We start from the raw sequence: 22,427 nt of genomic DNA, 5'->3' as shown, positions 1-22,427 counted from the left end.
GGAATTCTTAATGAATATTCATGATTATTGTCGCAACTTCCTACTATTATGGGAAATATGTGTATGTACACTTACATCTTGTCTGTGATGTTTTTGGAAGGTCTGACAGGGAGCCCTTAATTTACAGAACAGAGAGTGGAATAGTCAGATGTACACTCGGCTTCTACTCATGATATAATTTGTGGGGAGTCGTTTAAACCGACCGTATGATGCCAATCGGCAAGAATAAATTGAACCTGACAATTTCTGTTGGGGAGCCGGGGCAGCAGGACGGAAACACTGAGTAAGTTGGAAAGCTTGTCACCAGCTACACCATAACTGTAGCTTTCAGTAGCATTAACTGAAACGTTTTTGCAGTAGCTTTATGCTGTAAAATTTCGTTTAGTATATTTGAATGTCATTTGCTTTAAAATGCGGTAAATGATAACTAAGAAATATCTGGGTAATCCAAATATTTGTGTTGTTTACCTACGTGCCGTCCATTCTATTTCTAGGTTCTGGCGGTATAGACCTTTATAGATTTGCAGAAACAGATACTGCTGCCGCCTGCAAGACAAGAAGTAGAACGTTAAGACTCATTTTCCTGCAGCAGAAAATTCGATTTGAAGGAGGAGTCGCAGCTGTCTTGCATTGTGATTTGGGTGGTTCGTGTCTTATATAGATCACCCAAAAGCGCGCACAGAAAAATATAATGCCATTCCTGACATTCTTATCGAGCCAGAGATTCTCCATATACAGCGCGGTCGTGAGTAGTTGGTTGGAGAATACGCCTTAAAAATAATGCTTTTTTAAGCGGACGTAATAAAACATGATATGAACATAACATCTACACATCTTCAGTGTGTAATTCAATAAACGGGCTTTATTATTTTTTTCTTATTAGAAACTATTTAATATGCACAGAAAGGAACAGCAGCACTTTTGTTGTAAGGAGATTGCTAAGGTGACATAAGTGTTGTGTGTAGTTGTCATGTATGGTGAGCTGTTTGAAGCATGTTTTTAGTTTTTAGGTGCATGGATCATGCTAATATGAAAAAAAATTGTATTCACCTTTAGATCAATGCTAGCTACACAGTATATTTATATAATCTGAATACATTGATCTTTCAGCTACCAACTGTAAATAAAAGCACAACAATTTTGATATAATCTTTTAAATGGTATGTGGGTAAGCTTGAACAATATTTGTTCTTTGCTAAGCCAGTTGTTTTACATCTTTGACAGTACTAAAACGATTTTAGATTTAGAAGCTGATACATGGTAGCCATGTTAGGATTAGCTTGATGTAATAATTTAAGATATGTTGGACTGAAACTGGGTCTTTTTGATTTTATTATAATTGGTGTTTACCTGTCTGTTTTGAATAGACTGCTTTTTAATGCTTGTGAAATAATATTATAGGTGAAATAAGTATTATTTTTGTGTAATTTGGATGCATTAAGAATATAAAAAGGGCAGACTTCATGTAGTACTTTATTTCAGACATAGAGTTCATTTATTTTATTAATGGAATAGTGCTTACAAGTTCAGCACTGCTTTGCTTCTATGTCTACTAGTAGTTATCAGTTTTTAAGTGCATACCTTACAAATCTTGTTGGAGAAGGGGAGGGTGTGTAGTCTGAAAGTCCTGCACTATAGAGCAAATGATCGATGGGTTGAGACCTGGATTAGTGATACCTCATTTATTTATCAGGAAAAGTAAATGACAGCAGGAAAAGAATATTGGGCTTTGCCTTCCACCTTGTATAACATATTTGCTCAAAAGTATTTCATGCATAAAAATATTTTAAATTATTTTACTTAGCCGGCAGAATGGAGCCCAGGCCAGTTTAGAAGCACTGCAGCAAAAGCTGAAAGAGCTGGATATTGATGACCAGCAGAGGGAACGATTAGAAGAGTTTCTGTCCCAAAAGCAGAAGGTAGGAGAGCTTCTGGAAGAGGACTTTGAGAAACTTGGGGAACTAGGGGCAGGCAATGGAGGAGTTGTCACTAAAGTATTGCACAAGCCAACAGGCCTGATCATGGCAAGGAAGGTGAGCACTTCATTTGCATGATACAGATTGCTGTTTTTTGAAATGGGATAGCAGCTGTTGGGGCTGTTTATTAATGTGGTGTGCATTTTAGATTTGCAACCATTCTTTGTTTTAAGGCTATTTTGTAAAAGTATGATTTTAATTTTCACTTTAATGCGTCTCGTGATCACACATGAGTGCTCACTTGTTGTGACCTAGTTTGCTGATTAGTCATTAGGAGTGAGAATAAAATATGAAGAGTGGCAGAGAAGATTTACTTGCTTCAACTCTCAACTGACTCGCATTTAGCTGTGACTTCCTAGGACAGCATGTATTGTCTGGCTTGAAGACTGTAACTCAGTGGTGCCCAACTTTTTCTCTCACTGGACCTGATATAAAAATCTTGCGGGCCAGAATCATGATGTTAAAAATTAAATTATGTTGAGTCTGGTTAAAATGTGCAGGCTGTAGGTTGGAAACCCCTGCTGTAACTGAAAGGAACTATATTTTTAAAAGATTTATTTTTGAGAAACAGAGGTGCCTTAAATGTTTGTTTTTATGATCTACAGAATTAAAAAAAAATGCTGTTAACTGTAAACTTAGTATGTATGATGCTGCATTTTGAGATAATAGTTAAAATGAGAATGTGTAAAATCTATTTGATTTTTGTAGTAGTATTAAGCAATTGTTTTAGTGTGTGCTGGATGTTCAAGATGAATGATGACACAACAGAGAGAATGCAGATTATATCTAAGAGCCTCCCTTTCCAAGACTTTGCAAGTCTTCTTGAGCTACTCAGAATTAGCATATCAGGCCTTGTTTACAACTGAATTGACTGAACAGTTTGTGTTGAGTCTTTTTTTTTTTTAATATTGCTGATTGAATTGTAAGTCCTTGTTTGATGCCCATCCCTTCTTGATAAGCTTCAAGAGACGCAAACAGTGCTGCTTGCATTGTTCTCCTTAAGCAGAAATATGCTAGACCACTTCTTTATGTGGAGCACTAGCTGGCCGGCAACTAAAAGAGGTTTCACTGTGTAACCGTTGCCTTCATGACCTTGCTCTTGCCTGTTTTTTTTTAAATGTCGCAACTCTTCCATCCCTTAAGATTTCTTCCTGTTTTAATCCACTTTCTGCCCTGTAAAAGGTGTCAACATTTTAGCATCACTTATCGTCTTTTGTGGGTCTCACTATTTGAAAATCTTTGCCTATATTCTGTGTATTTATTTCCAACATTCAAGTCAGGTTTAAAATTTTTTCTTCAATAATTTTTCATACAACTAATATGCTGGTGGTGTCTTCCATCTCCTATATCTTATGTGCTTTGTCATCTTGCATTGCCTAGCACTTTGCCATTGTACTGTACCTGGAGCTTCCATTGTGAGAGACAGGCATGTATTATTATTATTAATTTTTGGCTGGCAGAGAGAGATTTGTATGACAGAAAGATTTGATAGCACTAGTATTATCTTCTGTTTGCACAGCTCATTCATCTAGAAATCAAGCCAGCTGTGCGAAATCAGATCATCCGTGAACTTAAGGTGTTACATGAATGTAACTCACCTGACATAGTGGGCTACTATGGTGCCTTCTACAGTGATGGGGAAATTAGCATATGCATGGAGTATATGGTAATTTAATGGATTTTGTTATTTCCATCCACATAATTATTGTAATTAAATAAAATGGCACTTTTTTGCTTTTTTATTACTAGTTAGAACATAACTTGTTAACAGAAGTGCGATGTTAACAATTTTTATCTCTGAAAATGCCCAGCTTGAGACACAGGTCTTGCCCATGGAGTACTGTAGTAAGAGCTGTACTAAAGAGCCAGATGGGTTTTGTAAAATATGCATTTGAATTAAGCTTTTTTTCTTTTCTGTACATGTGTTAATGGACAAATGCTTATCATCTGGGTATTTTCCCAGTAAAGTATATTTAGTTGGAATTCTTTGTATGGGATTAAAATCTTCGTATAAAAATACAATATTAGCAACATTGAATTTATTATTCACATTAATAATATTAAGGCATCTGGGTATGTTAGGAATCTAAATTTTCTAAGCATTGAAGCAGCCTGATTGATTTCAGACTGCTTTTATTTTTCTCAAATGTTGTTTCTAACCATGGAACAGATTCAGTCACTTATGCGCACAGTTTCTTGTGGAGATTTTTTTAATGTTATTTTGAGTTGAAAGTGCATGAGGAAATTGTAAAAGGTGCAGTCTCTTTGCACTTACACTAGTAAGGCTATCACACATCTGTTATGTCATGTGTGTATATTCCAGTTTTCTTTTTCTTTTTTAAAGGATGGGGGTTCTTTAGATCTAATTTTGAAGAAAGCAGGAAGGATTCCAGAACCAGTTCTTGGTGTCATCAACATTTCTGTAAGTGACAAATGTCATTTGCCATCTTTGAAACATTGTTAATATTTTAAAAATTTGATACTATTTTTGATAATATTAAAATATGATTGCCGCTTGCTTTATGTGTAGAAGTTATGAACACCCTCTGAAATTTACAGATGAAAATACTTTTTAGATGCCACATGGTTTAGATGCATCTTGATGCATTAAAAAACTATTACAAGGTTTAGCAACGAGATCTATGTTTCAAGGTTTAGAATTCCCAGCTCTTCTTGCATTTTGAAGCTGGTGGTACTTTAGCGTTTGATGTGCTGCTTTATGCTATTGACAAGTTCACATGGGGAGGATAGAACGCATAGGTGCCTGGATAAATGCTTTTTAATATTCAAAAGCATACCTTGTAACTGCAGGTGCTCAAGGGGTTGTCCTACCTGCGGGAAAAACATCAAATCATCCACAGAGGTATGCAAATCCCAAATATTTTTTCACGTTTCAGATGTTTTCTTATCAGACCAAATCATGATTTGGTAAACTTGTTGATATTTTGCAGATGCGAATGTTCAGGATAAAATGCTGTTTTAAAGAAAAATATTTTTTCTGCATTTATTTTTTTCTTTGTCTCATGAATCTTTTTTCTTTATTTTCTTTTGGATGATTAATGCACACAACATTAGACACGATTGATATAAATTTATGCAGGATTTAAGATGTAGATGCCATTGGTTTGTTTGTCAGATGTCAAGCCTTCCAACATTCTGGTAAATTCACGAGGAGAAATCAAAATCTGTGATTTTGGAGTCAGTGGACAGTTGATCGACTCTATGGCCAATTCTTTTGTGGGAACACGCTCCTACATGGCAGTAAGTTCATTGTATATTTTCTGTTTACATATTTCTCATGCATTTTTTAAGTTTTGTTTTTTTAATAAAAGAATTGTAGTGAAAGAGTTGGGTCATAACAAGATGAAGGCTTAAGATTGGAACATTTTCCTCCAATTGTCCTCTGGGATAAATAAACTCTTACCTTATCAATATTTATATGCCTGACTTATTTTCCACTCCCCCTCCCATTCTTATTATATAGACTTTCCCTTAATTCCTTTAGGTCACTTGTAAAATTGTAGAAGTGTTGTGCTTAGGTATTTATTTTAAATTTTTCAGCCAGAGCGACTGCAGGGCACACACTACTCAGTGCAGTCAGACATCTGGAGTCTAGGGTTATCAATGGTAGAGATGGCGATTGGTCGCTACCCTGTGCCACCCCCTGATGCCAAAGATCTGGCATCCATATTTGGTGAAAATGTGATGGAAGAGCATATGGAAGCAGCACGAACAGGAAAGCCACTCAAAGGTGAAGGTCACAAGCCGTGGGTTGCCCTGTAGTGGGTTAATGGGATGGAGGGTAGTGTTTGTAGTGATTGTGCTTGTGAGGTATGAGGGGGGTGTGTGTGTGTGTCTTTATGCTTGCATGTGTGAGTTGAGATTGAATGAACGAACAAAAGAGTAGAGCAAAGATACTTTATAGTGCAAGTAATTTTTGTTAATTTGCCCTTTCTTTATGATCTGAAAAGTATGCAGGTTATTATCTAGATATTGTTTTCCGCAAAATCAATAGGAAGGTAAAGAAAAAGAGTCTGTCTAGAGAGTGGCCTTTAGGACATCAGCAAGTGGTTTCTGTAACCACTTTTTTTCCACCAATGACAAGTTTGCAGGCAGAAGTCATTATGGGTTGGCTGTTACAGGTCTCAGTTTATAATTTGAAGAGTTTAGTTTAGGGAAGGCACAGTTAGTTTTTAAGTACTGTTAAGTCATTTGAAGTGATTACTGGCAAAGCTTTGTAACAATTGTTTTGCCACAATACTGCATGATCAGTCAGAGTGGAACCTTAATGGAAAATGGCAAACAATTTCATTGATAGGTTTTGAGGCTATTTTCTCACTAGAGAAGATAGAGCATCTAAATTGCTGAATGTAAATGGTTTATCTGAAGTTGCAATGCTGTCGTCCGGAGTGCAGAGCAGCTTTGTTGCCATAAAAAAAAAAAAAAAGGAATGACATCCAATCATTTAACATTTTGAATAGCTAACTGTTAACGTGGGAACCAGGTAGACATAAGTTTGAAGATGTAATTTTTTTTCCCGTACGTTTCATTCTTTTCAAAATAGGTGGCAACATGAATGCACACATTAAGACAGCAATTTTTAACAATTTTGGAGCCAATTTCTGACACTAAAGTTACTTTTCATCATCACAGGTTATATTTATTTATTTTATACATGGTGAGTAATTATTAAAATCCACTGATCACAGGACGAGACATTGCAGGGATCATCAGTTGTGTGTAAGACAGTACACTGCATCAAAATTTTCTTTTTGGAAATAGATTTTGATATGCCCAATTTCCTTTGGATTTACAAGAAAGTGGTATTTCATGATAGAATGAGGTGTAAATGGTCTTTTTCTCCTAATTTTGAACTTTAATTATAATTCTTCTTTATCTTTGTGTCATGTTAAGCTTATTTTTTATGATTTTTTTAAAATACTTAAAATTTGGACCTACCTGGGTGTCTGAGTCAAAGGTCAAGGTCCAGTCTCAAAGTCTTAATGGACACCTTCATTCCTGATGATCAGAGGTTTGGTGGCTTAGATGTGAACAGCTTCATTTTTGGCAGTCACAGCATACATTTGATTATCAGTAGCAGTGTCGTATGTTTTTCATATATTCCATGAATGTTATATTACATTTTGTCTTTCAAGTGTTACTTAAGTGATTCTTACATTGCAAAAATTGCTATCTTCACACTGTTTCCAGTGCCAGAACTGATAATATTCTTTTCAAGTAGTTAGTGCATGTTTCTCAGATTGATGGTGTGTACCTCGACAGTTTTTATTCCATCAGAATTGTTAGTTCGTCTTTAGCCTTTTGTCGCAGCGTCCATGAACATTTTTTTTTACAAGAAGCTTTTATAGGCAAGAAAACAAAATAATTAGCAGTTAAGTAAATGGACATTAATTTCTTCTTTTTGTAACCACTCTGAATTATGTTATTAAGGAAACTGGGGGTGGGGATATCTTTTAGTTCCTCAGCTGCTTAGTCACTGAAGTATGCCCAGCTGAGAATAATGATTGGTATGCCTAATAAGACTGTAGGAAAAGCCATAAGTTCAAGATGTGACCCTTTTCCCCAACCCAGAAAACCCCTCCTGTTTTTGTTTTTATTTAAACTTTGGGACAGATAATTTTTACTTCACAATGCATTGCGATGATACTTTTAAAAAAGCTGGATACCACCACCCTTAATTTTTCAGTTTTTTAATGTTGCACCAGGCACACGGAACCAGAATGAAGAATTTGATGATTTGTTTTGTGCCCACTTACTGCGAGTTGTTTTCAGCATGCCCAGGAGGAGTTGAGGTTATAACTACCACCAGTTACTTTCCAGCCTGCCCTGGGGATATGGAAGTAATTACAGGGGATGGGCCGCTCCCCATGGCTATTTTTGAACTCCTGGAATATATAGTCAATGAGGTAAAATGGCCTCTGTCAGCTTCACCTGCGCGTGTCCCACCTGCGCTATGATGGACCTGATCAGTACCACCTCACATTTTGTTTACATGTGTGTCTGTGTGTTTGTCAGTGCATGTCAATGTGGGCCTTTTTCTCAGCAAGACAGCGTGCTGGACTGTACATTATTTTCACCTTATGATGTGGTTCCTTTGAATTGATTTTGAAAGTTTTTTTCCATATGTATATATGTATTATGGACTGTTTTCATGTAGAGATGGGTGACCTCCAAATTAGGATCAGATTTTTCTCTCGTTCAATTTTATTTGTGGCATGAGAAAACAGTTAATATAATCTGTTTTGAAACTGTGACTTAAGTACAGCAAAAATATATGTAGATCTGACCAGGCTTGCACTGAGCACATTGCTCATTTTTCAAAATTGTAGAATTGGAGTAAAGCATGAACAGCGTGCTGGGACGCATGCATTGTTGAAAATGTATTTAGTTGTACAGCCCTGGTAGAAGCAGGAAAATGACACTTGTGTCGGTAAAATGGAAAATCTTTTGACGACTGGCTTGCTGCTGCTGCTGATGCTGCTGTTACTACTGCTTTTAGTTGTGAAACTTGAAAAAAGCTTTGAAACTTGAGTGACCCCTGAGCTTCCCCAGGCATCCTGTAGAAAGAGCACTGTGGCTAGGAAGAGGCTCTTCTAGAACCAATACCTTGTGCAGTGCTGACAACTTGCCCATGTGCATGAAGCTAATTTTGATGTAAAAGAACGCACTGGCTGTTGGTTGTTGTCTACCAAACTGATCAAGCAACCAGACCCAGGTGTTGACAGATTCTGTTTGAAGTTGCATTACTATTAGGTAGGTGGACGAGAGAAAGACTGCCTTTGGAGATTGCCTGTCCCACTCTCTCATCTCAAATCTTTCAGAGGGTTAACAGTACTTCTTCATCGCGTGACCTGGCTCTCTCAATGTGCCTAAAGCATTATTTGAAACACTAGATGGGAATTGATGCTTTCCCGTGGAGCATTGATCAGTATTTAGGCTGTGTTTTGTCACCAAAAAGTTTTTCTTCATGTTGCTGCATAACTTGTTGCTTATGTCAGTGGACTGAAAAGACTGAAGAAAGACCCTGAGGTTTCCTTTGTTCATTGTTTAAGGAAGCGATGACAAGACTTGCATATAAATGTTGTGAAGTCAGGCAGCTTTTTTGTTGCGTTGTGCTCTGAGAGCGTTAAGCGATGATTCTTGTGCTGTGACCCTCTGCTATGCATCACTCACTTTTGCATCAATCAAGCAGGCTGTACATCTCATTTACCAAACTTTTTTCCCCTCAGTTTCAGCTGTTGTATGTCATGATTTTGTTTTCCTAACTGGGTTTATTTGCCATGTTTTTGTTCTGTTCTCTTATGCATTACCTCAGCTGCTGCATTGTTATGGATGTGTGTGCCTGTGCGTGCATTTTGTCACATCAGGGTTATCTTCTCTTGCTTTCTAGTGCCCCGAAATAGCTTCGTCTGCCCTCCTGGCGCGGATGGACCTCGACCTATGGCCATTTTTGAGCTTTTAGATTACATTGTGAACGAGGTATGTTTGGTGAGAGAAGAAACGTGCTTTGACTTGCAACAAACTCATAGTTACATTATGTACAATCATGAAAAAAAAAAATTAATGAACAGAAATCAAAATTGAAATGCAGCTCTTGACTCGGCTCAAGCCTTTGTTGAGTAAGAGCTTAAGAGTAGCATTCATTAATGACAAAAGAAAACGTAAAATTTTTATTAATACTACCTTAATGACTTGAGATTGGATTTAAAGTACAGTCAAACCTAATTAGCCTGGTCTCCCCTTTGTAGCTTGCAGTTGATGTTGGTGTGGGATTTAGGCATGGTGTAACCAAGTTGTTTGAATATTTTTTGTTTTTGGAAACACTTTTGAAGTGCACACAAAATTTATCATTTATACTTGTGCTTTGATAGTGTGTTTATATCATTTGAATTATTACATAATGAAGTATTAATAAAACGTGTTTGCAGTTTATTTACATTTGGCTATTTAACCTCTGTTAACTATTACTTTATATTTTACCAGACATTAGACCTGGGCTAGTTAAGGTTTGACTGTATTTGGATCTTTGGATTTTTAAAGAAATTTACTCATTCACTTTCTCCCTATCCTTTTGATTCTGTTACTCTCAGCCTGCGTCCGGTGTCTTCAGCAAAGATGTTACAATATCTTTAACCATATTTGGATTTTTTTTTTTCCTTGTCTACTCTCCTTACCCTGCCTATGTTGTAAACTGAACAATGAGAACACGTGTGGCTCTGGCAGTTAAGTATTGCTTGATAAGACTAATATATTGCTGTGCCCAGAAGTATAGAACTTATTTTAAGGTGTTTTTTTTGTTTTGTTTTTGTTTCATCCTGTTCTCAAAACTTTTAAGAGCCGTATCTAGTGTTGTCATATTTGTAAGACCCCTTTTAGTGTTAATGAGCTCTTGCTTAGTTGTCCCATCATTGTGCCAGTGTTGGCAGTACAGTTGTAGGTTTTTCAAGCTGTGGGGCCAGTCCATAGAGAATTCTGTGGTATAAGTATTATGCGTATCATTAGAACAGAGACCAGTGGGGGCAAGTGAATGACACATGCTGAATTAATTGAAAATAAGTAGTTTGCCAAAGTGAGTCTGTTGCAAGTCAGCACCAAAGTGGGTGGGCATAGATTACGCCAAAGAGATGACAAAATTGTGAGACCGTGGCATGGTTTCCCTTTAGTTTCTTTATAATTTTTATAAACTAACCTAACTAACATGTTACCATTTCACTGTCTTCAGCATTGTTTATATGAGACCTCTGGTAGCTGGGTTTCTTGCTCTTGTTTGCTTTTTGTGCATTCTTCTTTAAATTCTAGGGATACCACTGCCACGAGCAGTAAAATGAAATTTTTTTATCTTAGATGATCTTGTTTGTTAATAAAGTTTAACATTTCCTGTCATTTTAGTTATCATGTATTCTCATTAATTTAACGTGTCAGAACTGCATGTTAGCATATGAAAAAATTTAGAAGTTTTAAAGTAGTACATTCATCTAAAAACTGCAGTGATTGATGCCTGGTTTTCATAAGTCATCTGTACCAAATCTATTTTTAAAAATAAGTGTTAAACAGTCTATTTTATAGTCATAGGAGGCAGCCAACATATTTTCTCAACAGTCATTCACTAGTTTGCCTACCTTGTTGCAACTTAACAAAGCCACAGACTTGTCAGAGAGGATTCATTGGGGCTATAAATGGAGCATTACATCCAGTCACTGTTGGGAATAAAAGTCTGTTATAACAGCTATCTGAAGTTCTCACTTTTGCTATGTACCTGTTTTGTCAGTCCCTATAAGTATAACTATCTTGCTTCCATTATAGATTACAGAGATTTCTTAATTTACACCATTGGACAAGAACATAAAAAACAAAGACTGGACATAAAATATCACTTAAAAATAATAGGCATGTAAAATTAGAACCATGACCACAAGACATTACACACCAGAAGTTGTAGGCTTTTGCCTGGTTCAGATGCTTACATGCATTTTTCATATTGTGCCTGTGCATATGTGTGTGTGCGTGCACGTGGGTTTTCAAAAGTACTTGAATATGATTTTTAAAGTCTGTGCTAGAAAAGCTAAAAAAAAAAAAAGTTTATTTTGTACAATAGATGTAGGTATATTTTATTTTTAAGGATCTTAGTGTGCTCTTATGTATATCACTGCATTTTGTTCACATTTTAAAAAAGTGCATGGTACATAGATACTCCATGAGAAAGTGATGGGGCATGTAAAATTAGTGTGCTGGTATGCATAATTTCAAAGGAAAAGACAAAAATAGAATTATTTTTGGAATTGAAATTCTACTGTATTTAAACAAAAATGATGAATGTTTTTAGGTACATGATTAATTTTTTTAGAACAAAAATATTTTTGGCTAATTAGGCATTGTGTAAATATATTTGCTCGGTGACCCAGTAAGTTTTTTGCAGTAGGTTATTCGTGGGTTTACACTAAAGACAAAAGACAAGAGATTAGCTATGTTATTGATTCTTTCAGCTGGAATTCATTTTGAATAGATGCTGATGCAGCTTTGAGCGAGGTAGACAATGGAAGACAATAGTGTTTAAAGTTTCTTTATTTTCATCCAATTTTGGTTGTCTGTCACATAAAGCCAGAGGTACTCCGTCATCAAATAGATATAATTTTCTTTTTGCTTGGTCCCCATGAGGGCAGCTTTGTTCTAGGTAAGGTCACAGCTAGACATGCATGTTGCGACACAATTCTGAACTAGTTACATAAATGTACTTGTAATGATGGCAAAATCAAAAAGTGGAACCAATTCTGATGATCAGGTGCACAATGAATAAGCTTGACTGTGTGCATATCTGGAGAGCTAGGTTCAGTTTCCGATAGAGTACAGTAATTATTTAGCTAAATAAATTCTTTCCCTCCTCCTTTTTTTTAAGATGCAGAGCTTGGCATTTGCTGGGCGTACAACTGAACATGATCATGATAGCTCAGGTTGTTTGAGCCTGTTACTGTTTGTCTTTGTTCAGTCTATACTGTCACATGGTGTTTACCTGTTCATTGTATCCAGCAGTCTTTGTTCCCCATCCTTCCTTTCCTCATTTTTTCCAGACAAGTACTCTCACACTCCTAACACTTCCTCTTCTATTCTTCACCCCATCCCCCTGACACTGCACCTGCTGTTTTTTGTGATCGCCAAAACTTGAAGTTGGTGTTAGCTGCATGTAGTGAAAACTTCCTCTTTGGACATGCAGAGGAGCAATGTGCCTCATGAATACTGTTAGCAGGGAATTTTCACAGAAGCACCATTTTGTCCCCGACATCTTGATAAATGCCATTTTTCTTATTGTCTCCAATTACGGCATACTTATTAACCCTCTCTATTGAAAAAAAGGAGAAAGTTGTTAGTGTGGAGACAGGTTCCATTCTCATATAAACCCTTAACTGAATCTGTCAGTGTTGTTGTATCTGATTGGTTGTCTGCATAGAAGATGTCACTGATGGTGAAATGTAGCAGATGGAGCATGAGAACTTTAAGGCTGGTAACAGGAAGTAGCTGACTTGTTAAAACTGCTGCACACAACAACTTGACCCCCCTCCCCTTTCACAGTTCCAGTTCCTTCCCTGGCACCCTCTATAGGCTTAGCGATGTCTCCTAGGTAAGTTTAATTGGCAATTGGAAATGTATAGACACACCAAATTGGGATGTATAGAGCAACCTTAAGGTTTCTGAAATGCTGTCTCAGGGAATGGAAAAATTATAGTAAGGCACAGAATTTGTTGCCACTGGCTGTGCAGTGCTGACAACTTTGATTGTTAGTATCTACATTCATCACCTTTAGTTGCAGGGGCTTGCAGTGTGCCTGTGTACATAAGATGTCTGTCAAATGCTGTACACAAACAACTGAACTTAAATATGCAAACAGTTGACATAGTGGACTTGAAGTACACAAGCCATTCAGCAATTTCCATTGATGCATCTATGAGGCTGCTGATAGGCTTACTTGATGATTCTGTCCAGTAGGGCAAGGCAGATCTGACCTCATCCTACTTTGAGATGATTTTCGATTGTGGCTTGTTACAATGAAGAATGTTGAAGGCAGGAGCACAGATGCTTTCTTTGTCACTCAACAGAGACATGGCATTGAGCTGGTAGCACCTGGGCAATTGTAGCTAGTGACAGTGAAGTGTGTCACTTGTTGGAATATCTCTTTTACTCTTAGCCTCACACCTTTCCTTTATTCTGATTTCACTCCATCCCGCCTACCCACCCACACACTCGTGCCAATTCAATAGTTGCGTGCAAGACCCGATTAACGCTCCACAGATCTGCTCTCCACATATACTTGAGTTAGGAAAATTTTTTATGTATATATATTAAAAACTGCCTTTATGGAAAATATGGTAGATTGTGTCATATTCAGGAGTGCACAACAGTTTGATGAGAAAGTTTGGCACCTGAAATAGACTGTTGTGATTGCCAAGAGATACCTGCCTGAAGAATAGATCATGTCTCCCACTGTGTTCTCCCTAGCCCAGTTTTTGGGGTCATGGCAACTGCTTTTGGTTACCACTGGTGGATTTTTACCGTGTTTTCGTTTTGCTTTTTAAAAGCAGTGCTTAAAGTAGCCCTCAGTATGCCTTATATTTTAATCCGTGTTTTTCTTTTGCACACCTAGCACTCAATGAAACATCCGAATTCTCCACAATACATATATGTTCTACCTATTATCTTACACTAGCAATACTTCTGGTATTAGGATTGTTCTCTTATTTGCTAGATCCTGCTCTTTTTTAGCATCTACTCATCCCCTTTTGACTGAATTCTGTTGGCTCAAAAAAAGAAAAAAAAGAAAAGAAAACTTGCATGATTCTGGTCTGGACCTTGAATAAATTAAACTAGTTAACCAAACTGTAAAGTAGGAAAGCTAAACAACTTTTTCAGTCCCTGGATTCTGTTTTGTTCTAAATTTGATTTTATCCTTTTTTTAAGTGTCCTTTTGACTTGTTCTAAAGCATACCATTGACTGACTAACTTTGTTTCTGGGATTGTGGGTCCATTTATTTATAGATATAAGTTTTCTTTCCCCAAGGTGTTGAGTAGTCAGATTGATTCCACAGCATGTTAGATGTTATTTGCCTTAAAATTTGTTTCTTTATTGAAAACATTTCTTTAAATGTTGCTTTCCTTGGTTGGGGGTGGAATAACTTCATCCTTCTTATTTTGTTATTTAGCATTAGACTTTGAGGCTCTTTCATTGCTGCTTTTAGTTTTCTTGAGTTTGTTGAATTTGAGGTCTCATATAAAGATGATAACTTGCTGAACAATCTACACTTTGTCACTGCAGTCTTTAAGACTTCTGTCTGCTGCTCTCATAACATACCTCAAAAAGTATTTCAGAAAATGGGAAGACTGTGTAATAACTGATACAGGCTGGGTGAGGTCAGACAGTCTTTATGAATATGAACATTATCTGGCATCACAAAAAGTGGTCACCTCCTGCTTGTTTTGTGAGCTTGTTGTTCACTGTGCTTTTGTTGAATTTCACTAGACAAAAAAATGTTGTGATACTAACATTTGGCATTTATTTAGTGTCGGGGATCATATGGGTGCCTGTGTGCAAGGCAGTATGGGTTGTTGACTCTGCTATTTTGAGAATTTTCTTTTTTTTTTCTTTTTTTTTTTTTTCTTAGTAATTCAAAAGTATCGTGTCTTCTGGATACAAAGAGAGAAATATTTTATTTAGGGATAACATCATTCTAATGATGATTTCATTACCACTATGGTTATCAACAAATATTTGAAGCATTTGTAATGTTTCAGTTAGCAAATATAACTGCATTTGAATGTCACTGATGAGAGTTCTGAAATTCTTATTTAACTTTTTGCTTGTCTTTCAAGTAAAGATTTTTTTTTGGGGGGGCATCCATGTTTGACTTTGCTGTAAGGAATTAATTGTCCATCAGAGCAAGGGATATGTAGTCAAAATGACTTACTGCAGATGTCAAGAGCTGGGAAAGAAGGCGTCAGCCAGCATCATCATAATAGTTTTAAATACTGCTTAGGAGGGTAACTTTTCCTACATCTCTGAAAACATAGATTAGTTCTGACCCTTGTCATTGGAGCCTGCAGGCTGTTGTTTTTCTGGGGTTGTAGTTATGAGCTGAGGGTAATTTGTTGCCTGGGGCAATGTGGAGAACTCAAGGAGAAGTGTCTTGTTTCCAAAGTTATAAAGTGTTGTTCAGATCCTGTAGATGTGGAGTCATATTTATAAAGAGATGGAAAAGCTGATCTATGTTAAAGAAACATGAAATAATGTCCATGGGGTCTGGACACCACTTTATAACTCTGGAAATGCTGCTGCTCCTTGAGTTGCCCTTTGTGCCCTGGGGAAATGACTGTCACTTAATAACTACAGCCCATGGTGTTAAATTTTTTTAGTGCCTGCATGTCATCTGTTGCCTAGTTTATAAATTTCTGAGGAACACTAATCGATTTAATTTATATAATTTTTGGTTATTTTAGTGTTCATGGGATCAAGGTGTTCAAATATTTTGGCAGGGATTTTTAAAAACCAAGCTGTTTTGATCGTAGTAGTGGTAGGGTAGTTTGCGGTGGAGGGAGTAGGAAAATACATGGTGGATCTGAAACCAAGGAATGTGGAGCCCGCGAAGGGAGAGAATTTAGGAGCAGAAGTGATAACAGTCCACATAAACATCAAAGCATGTATGATCTAAAATGCAAGGTTATTGAAGCAATCAATATGTGTGTGTGGGGTTTGTTTATTTTTTGGATGGATGTTTTCTTGAGACTATGATTTTTGATGAATTTGAGAGAAGTGTGTGTGTGTGTTGGGGAGGGGATGAGGGGGCTAGAAGAAAATAATTAATATACACCCCTTGTGATGCTGTTACGGGGGATAACCAAAAATACATAAGGTGCTTAAATCACATTTATTAACGACTAATAATTGTTATTTCTTATTTCTTTCATAATAACAGTACATTTTCCTGGGTCACTGGTATATGTAGACAGATGTAGTAAATGTGAAACTGTAAACATGCTTGTGTTTTCACTTGTGTAGGTCTCGTGTGTATCTGTATGGCACTGTACAGGGGAGCAGTAGAATGACTAGCAGGAAAAGTTGTGCTTTGCTTTCCATTTTTCTTAGAATGCAGCTTCAAGCTTCATATGTGTAGACTTTTTTTGGATTTTCTTTTCTCAGCAGTGTTTTTCTCCCTATATACGTGTTGTTTGTACCAACTTCTCTTCCAGGCCCATAAAATATCTTGTGTCCAAAACATCTTCCTCCACTCCCTTTACTTGAAGCTGCTTTTGTGTCTCGGTGTTGATAGCACTGAGATGAGCGAGCCCTGTAATAGTACCATCACTTGTTGATAGCATTGAGATGAGCAAGTCCTGTAATAGCACAATCATTTTAGAAATTCCCTACCATCTCTCTCTTGTATAGGAGCCATGTGTCACTAGACTAAAAAAATCATCACAGTATGTGTGTATACACAGTTTGCGTGTATGCGTCTGCATGCATGGTTGAGAAAGAACTTTTTGTCATCTATGTCATCTATATAATTTCAAGTCAGTGGCAAATCATTGAAAAAGAGCTAAGACTATGCAACAAGGATAATGTAACAAGAGAAATTTTAACATAATAAAATAAAATAAAATGAGAATAGCAAACTACCATATTGTTTACTACTAATGTGATACTAGAAATAAAATGTAAATAATTTATTTGAGTATCTTCCACTAGCCATAGAGTTGGTGATCTTATTGTTTTTCCTCATAAACATTTACTGAACCAGCTTGCAAGGGTAGGAACAAAAATTATTGCATGTAGTGAGCTTGTGGGATTTAAAAAGAAATTGACTTCTGTTCTTAACCTGATTGTGCCCAAGAAATTATGGTGTTAGCAAAGTACAATTGATTAAAAACTCTTTGTAAGCCATATTTTATATATACAGACATTAGAATAAATTACAGTAGTATAGTTTACTATAGGATGACAATTTCTTGTGGTGATGTTGTTTGTTATGATTATGTTTACTTTTCACAGCTTGTTTCTCTACCTTGCTTCACTTATTTTTTTCTCTTAGCCTCCACCCACACTTCCGAAGGGCAGATTCTCTGATGAGTTCGTTGACTTTGTTGATCGTTGGTAAGTGCAGGTTCAGTCTTTTACATTAAATAGATTAGGGAAGATATTCATTACATACCTGTGGAACTTGCACACATTGGAAAAGGTGGTTCATTGAAAAAATACTGAGATGGGTGGCAGCATTTATTGCAATGTACAGATTTAAAGGCTGCAAGCACCATTTCCTGTTTGCATGGATCTGGATAACAGCAACAATTATCTCTGTTCCAGAGTCATAAAACTGTTTGCAGTTGTTTGGTCTTTAGTAAAATGTGGCCTTTTTCATACTTAAGCAAGTTGTTAGTGTCATCACTAAAAGAAAAATTAGTTTAAAGAGAAACGGCATGCACAAAGTTTAACACATGTACGCTCTATCACTCTGTGTCTTAAATGTCTTTCTAATTCAGGAATAGATAAATGTCAAAATCTGTTAAAAGAATCATCTGGACAATCTTACCCTTTCATTGAAGTTTTTCTGTGATGTCATGTGTCTCATAATGCAGTGGGAATGGCTACATTTAGGAATGCTGTAGTGATGGGTATCTTTTCGCCTTTGCAGCTTGAAGAAAAATCCTTCAGATAGGGCAGACCTGCAGTCACTTATGGTGAGTTTCTAGCTGAGGAAGGTTCTGGTATTTAACATGTTGCCAAGAATGAAAAATGTATGAACAATGGTTGTCCTCCATCTCTGATTTATTGGATAAGCCACTTGAGCTGAATTGTAATCTTTTAGGTACTGTGTAATTTAAACCATCTGCTTATGAAGGTTGACTCAACAAATGCATACAACTTATTGTCTTCATTTTTTTCACAAGCTCATCTTAATGTGAGATGAACCCAACCCTCACCAACCCTCTGCCAAAAAATAAAGAAAGAAAAGAAAAGTAAAAAAAAAAAATGCTTGGATGTGAGAGATCTAGATTGTTGCTGGGGTAAACATTTTTTTTAAAGGAAATTTTCTAAAAATAAAATATGCTTTATGTTCCTGTCTCTATGCTGTATGACATCTCACACATCTATCCACAGATAGGTAGACTTTGTTTGCCTGATGCTACTGTTTCTTGGCTTCTAGGTGATAAGACTTGACTCTGTTGACAAAGTCTAAACAAAGCAGAAAGTGTTATTTTGACACCTTTCTGAAGTTCGTTTCTGTTGCCTTTTTGTGAATGTTACATTTGTTATTTTGTTCTGTACCAGAATCATCCATTTGTGAAGAAGTATGAGAACTCAGACATAGACATTGGCAACTGGGTGTGCCGTGTCATGAATATCACACCAGAGGAGAACAGCAACTGAGCCAAGGTTTTACAGAATGGCTGCATTTCAGCGCCATGAAATAAACTCTGGAATGACCAAGTCTTCAATGCCTGAACCCTCAGTTACTCTGTGGCTAATATGAGGGGGGAACAACAACAAACCTCTTCTTACTTTTGTGTCACGAAAACACTTTGTTGGATGGTATGCAGTGGATCTCCTTATGTGTGACAGTGATCTAGGTATTTCTGTGCAAAATTTTGTGTTTCGCCACTGCACAATACCACCGCTGTTGTTGATGTTATTTGTAGAGAATAGGTTGGTTTTACTACTTTATGCATTCATGGTTGAAACACTTTTTCAGTTTCCAGTCTCTAAATTTTATCTTGAAGTTGTCCCGGTTGATGCAGGAAGCCATCAGTTGGGGCATAATAGACATGGGAGACAATGCATTGCTACAGTTCTTCTGCATAGAATGATGGTAACGTGCAACGGCGGGAAAAACTCACAATTCTCATGAGAAGTTATGTCATTGTATAAATCATGTCTTGAACCCCATATGCCTTAGTGCCCCCAGCATGGAGAAAATATTTGCACGAAATCTACATCGCTGATAGAGCATTTCTATATTTGTCATGAACTTACCAGTCTTTAACAGCATATGGAAAACTTAAAATAATCAAAACATCAGTTTTTTGACACTTCAGCAATTTTCTACCCTCAGATATTTTCAGCTCTTAAGTTTTTGTTACTTTCTTGTTCAGCGATAACTTTTTAATGTGACGTAGATTTAAAAAGGGGGCGGGGTCAAGAAAAAAATGTCTTACAGTCAGTGGCATTTGAGATAGTGTTCTTTCCTTTGGCTTGCCTGTTAGGTAGCAACTGTAACTGTTGACTTGTATGAAGGTCAAAAGTCTTGCTGAGGGGTCATGCTCATTGGAGACGTGTGTTTTTATCAGTTGAACTTTTACAATACATTTCGCTGTGCACTGTGACTGGTATAAATAAATGTGTGCCTGTTTTTTGTGTGTGTTGATGACAAAGAAAAGGTGGAGAATCCTTGAATCAGTTCTGCAGTAGGTGGAGGAAGGACTATTGTAAGAGTGTTGTTCTGAGTGATCTGGTCCATGCATGGCTGCTAGCAATGTACCAAAAGTTTGGACTGTTTTTCATTCTACTTATATCATCAGTCCTATTGTCTGCATGGATGTTCATTGTCAGTTTTAAGAATACTGTGGCGTTCATTATGAAAAGTAAATACAGAATATAAATATAAAAGTTTACTTATATCACTCTACATGAATTTTTATATATAAAGTTTGGACTGTTATGTGCTGTTAGTGTTACTTCTTTTCAAGTGAAATAACTCTGACATCTTATGGAACTAAGATTCTGATTTCGTGTTTTGACTCATATCTTTTGGTGTTCTGCCATTGGCCTAGGCTGGTTCTCTACTGTTTCAAGTGTATTTATATCTTTGATTGTCTTTTTGATGAATGAGTTTTTTTGGTGTCTTCAACAAAAGACCTATTTCTACTTGTTTTTGTTACAGAAGCAAACATATTTTGAAATGTCGTACTTGTTACTGTTGATTGACCCATGTTGTTTGATGTTTCACTCCTCACGTTACTTGGTTTGCTGATGGGTAGTGGGTGGTGGCCATGATGGTAATGGTGGTTGTTTCAGCTCTGAGAATATTTCTGTTTTTGTGTTCCATCAATGCAGCATATTTTCAGTCTTCATCAGAGATGGACATCTACCAGTGAAGCACATGATTTTAAAATGTATTGATAGCATGAGCTGTCTCCACATAGAGATGCATTTGTCCTGCACCTTAAAATTGTCTTTGTGTTTATGTTTTACTTTTATGTGCTCTAGAAAAAAAATTCCTGCTTAGCATTTTCAACACGGCTGATCTTGCTAAATAAATTGGCATAACAGATTGATTGACAAGTAAGCGCTAAGATTCTTAAATTTTCTGGCATCGCTGTGGGCTGTTCTGTTGTTTTTTTTTTGGGGGGGGACTTACACTAGTATCATTTACATTAGTAATCACAGAGATTAAAGCAAGTTGAGTGATAAACCACTTTAAACTTGTCACACCCACCATATTGTGAACTGTCTTATACAGAGCTTTTGACACTGAAAATGGTTTTAGTAATGTGAGACCATTTTGGAAGCACTTGCCATTATGGGGAAAATGTTGATAACCAACATAAAACGCTGACATTTGTGTAAAAGTGTGACAAGCTAAATAAGTAGTTTTTTTTTTTAAATAGGACTAAAACATTTTACTACGTCTTGCAGTTACTAATGATTTCATGTTTGAAGTTCTGAACCATGCTGTAAATTCTGTGACATGTTAGCTGCTTCATGTCTACTAGAGTGAAACAAAAGTGACAAGTTACCTTGAACTGCTACATTCCCTCTGCCTGTGCAGATGCACGAGATTTTGGGTGATGTTGCAATTTGATTGGTATATTCCAGACTTTTGGGTTGAAACCTTGCCTGGCAGTTGTTTCAGTTTTGTACTTGGATGACAGCTTTTTTTCCCGCCCCACTTTACATTAAAAAAAAAAATGGGTTAAGGTTGATTTTTTTTTTGGGTACACTTAACCACCAGACACCAAAATGTATTAATAGATGTTTCAATATTACAATGTGTAAGGCAGTGACAAATTAAACTTGAGGGGGAACACTTGGAAACATAAGTTTCTTTTTTTTTAATCGTGCCCATCTAGTGTTACCTCTGTTCCTTTGCTTGATGATTGCAGGCTTTTGATTGAAGTAGATTGGGGCATGCTCCCTTCCCCCCAGGAATCTTAGACCATTGATGTTGTACATGTGCTTGTACTAGTGGCCTGACTGCGTTTTGGAGTTGATGCACAATGTGTATTGTGCAGTACTTTGTCTATAATCATGAGATATTGTAGTGTAGCTGTGTAAATGCATCAAAGAATCTAATTTAAAATCACATCTCTGAAGATCCTTTGTGAGTGTAAAGTGTGAGAGTAGATGTATACACACCAGTAGCAAGACATGAAGGGTTTTTGTTTGTTTGTTTGTTTTTAGTACTATTAGATTTTCAGCTACTGTATTCAAATATTTTTTTTTTAGTGTAACTCTGTGCATTATGCTTTCACTTTCAACTCTTACAGGATTTGGACTGCTGTACCACAATCCTTGCATTACTTAAGATAATAATTGTGGTCTAATCTTTTATCCTAACATTTCACAGAAATCAGATTTCAAGTTTGTGGAACATGTTTAAAGTAAAAAAAGATGTATGATTACAGTGATTTTATTAATAATCTTATTAACAATTCTTCCAACTTCTAAAATATAACATTCAGCATTAAAAAAAACTTCAAGCATATATATTTTTTGTTAGCATATTTTAAAATCTATGTAAAGTTTTTCTGAACAGTAATGTAGAAATGACTTCATTTTCAGAATAACTACTAGTAGAAAAAAAAAAAAAGATAAAGGTACAAGTGTGGTTTAATTTCAATTTTTTTCATTTATGGATGGAATCTTTTTTTTTATTTTCTAATGGAACTACTATG

The 22,427-nt window shown here is 36.4% G+C and overlaps 1 protein-coding gene across 2 annotated transcripts; it reads left to right on the top strand.

Moving 5' to 3' along the window:
• Positions 1-56: 56 nt before the first annotated feature.
• On the top strand, positions 57-22,233 carry LOC112554538 (dual specificity mitogen-activated protein kinase kinase 1-like). Of its 2 annotated transcripts, none has more exons than XM_025222349.1 (11): positions 57-283; positions 1,805-2,033; positions 3,496-3,642; positions 4,321-4,398; positions 4,788-4,839; positions 5,113-5,237; positions 5,538-5,727; positions 7,770-7,903; positions 17,567-17,628; positions 18,167-18,212; positions 18,805-22,233. In XM_025222349.1, exons 1-11 carry the CDS (start codon positions 207-209, stop codon positions 18,901-18,903), a joined length of 1,239 nt encoding a protein of 412 aa, XP_025078134.1. In that variant the 5' UTR covers positions 57-206; the 3' UTR covers positions 18,904-22,233. The 2 variants fall into 2 exon arrangements, with proteins under 2 accessions (XP_025078134.1, XP_025078135.1); XM_025222350.1 differs by lacking the exon at positions 7,770-7,903 and adding an exon at positions 9,388-9,476 and having other exon boundaries at positions 61-283.
• The last annotated feature ends 194 nt before the right edge of the window (positions 22,234-22,427 follow it).

Source organism: Pomacea canaliculata, linkage group LG13 (genome assembly GCF_003073045.1).
Source record: "Pomacea canaliculata isolate SZHN2017 linkage group LG13, ASM307304v1, whole genome shotgun sequence".
In the NCBI taxonomy this organism is placed as follows: Eukaryota; Metazoa; Mollusca; class Gastropoda; order Architaenioglossa; family Ampullariidae; genus Pomacea; species Pomacea canaliculata.
The sequence above is the reverse complement of the archived record's forward strand: the minus strand, read 5'-3'. Positions and strand labels throughout refer to the sequence as shown.

What these genes read in the sequence shown, in the direction of transcription:
- LOC112554538 (XM_025222349.1), top strand. Translation starts at nt 207, where the DNA reads ATGATGCCAATCGGCAAGAATAAATTGAACCTGACAATTTCTGTTGGG. An exon ending in GCATATGCATGGAGTATATG is followed by an intron (nt 3,643 to 4,320) that starts GTAATTTAATGG and finishes TCTTTTTTAAAG; the next exon opens with GATGGGGGTTCTTTAGATCT. An exon ending in GTTGACTTTGTTGATCGTTG is followed by an intron (nt 17,629 to 18,166) that starts GTAAGTGCAGGT and finishes TCGCCTTTGCAG; the next exon opens with CTTGAAGAAAAATCCTTCAG.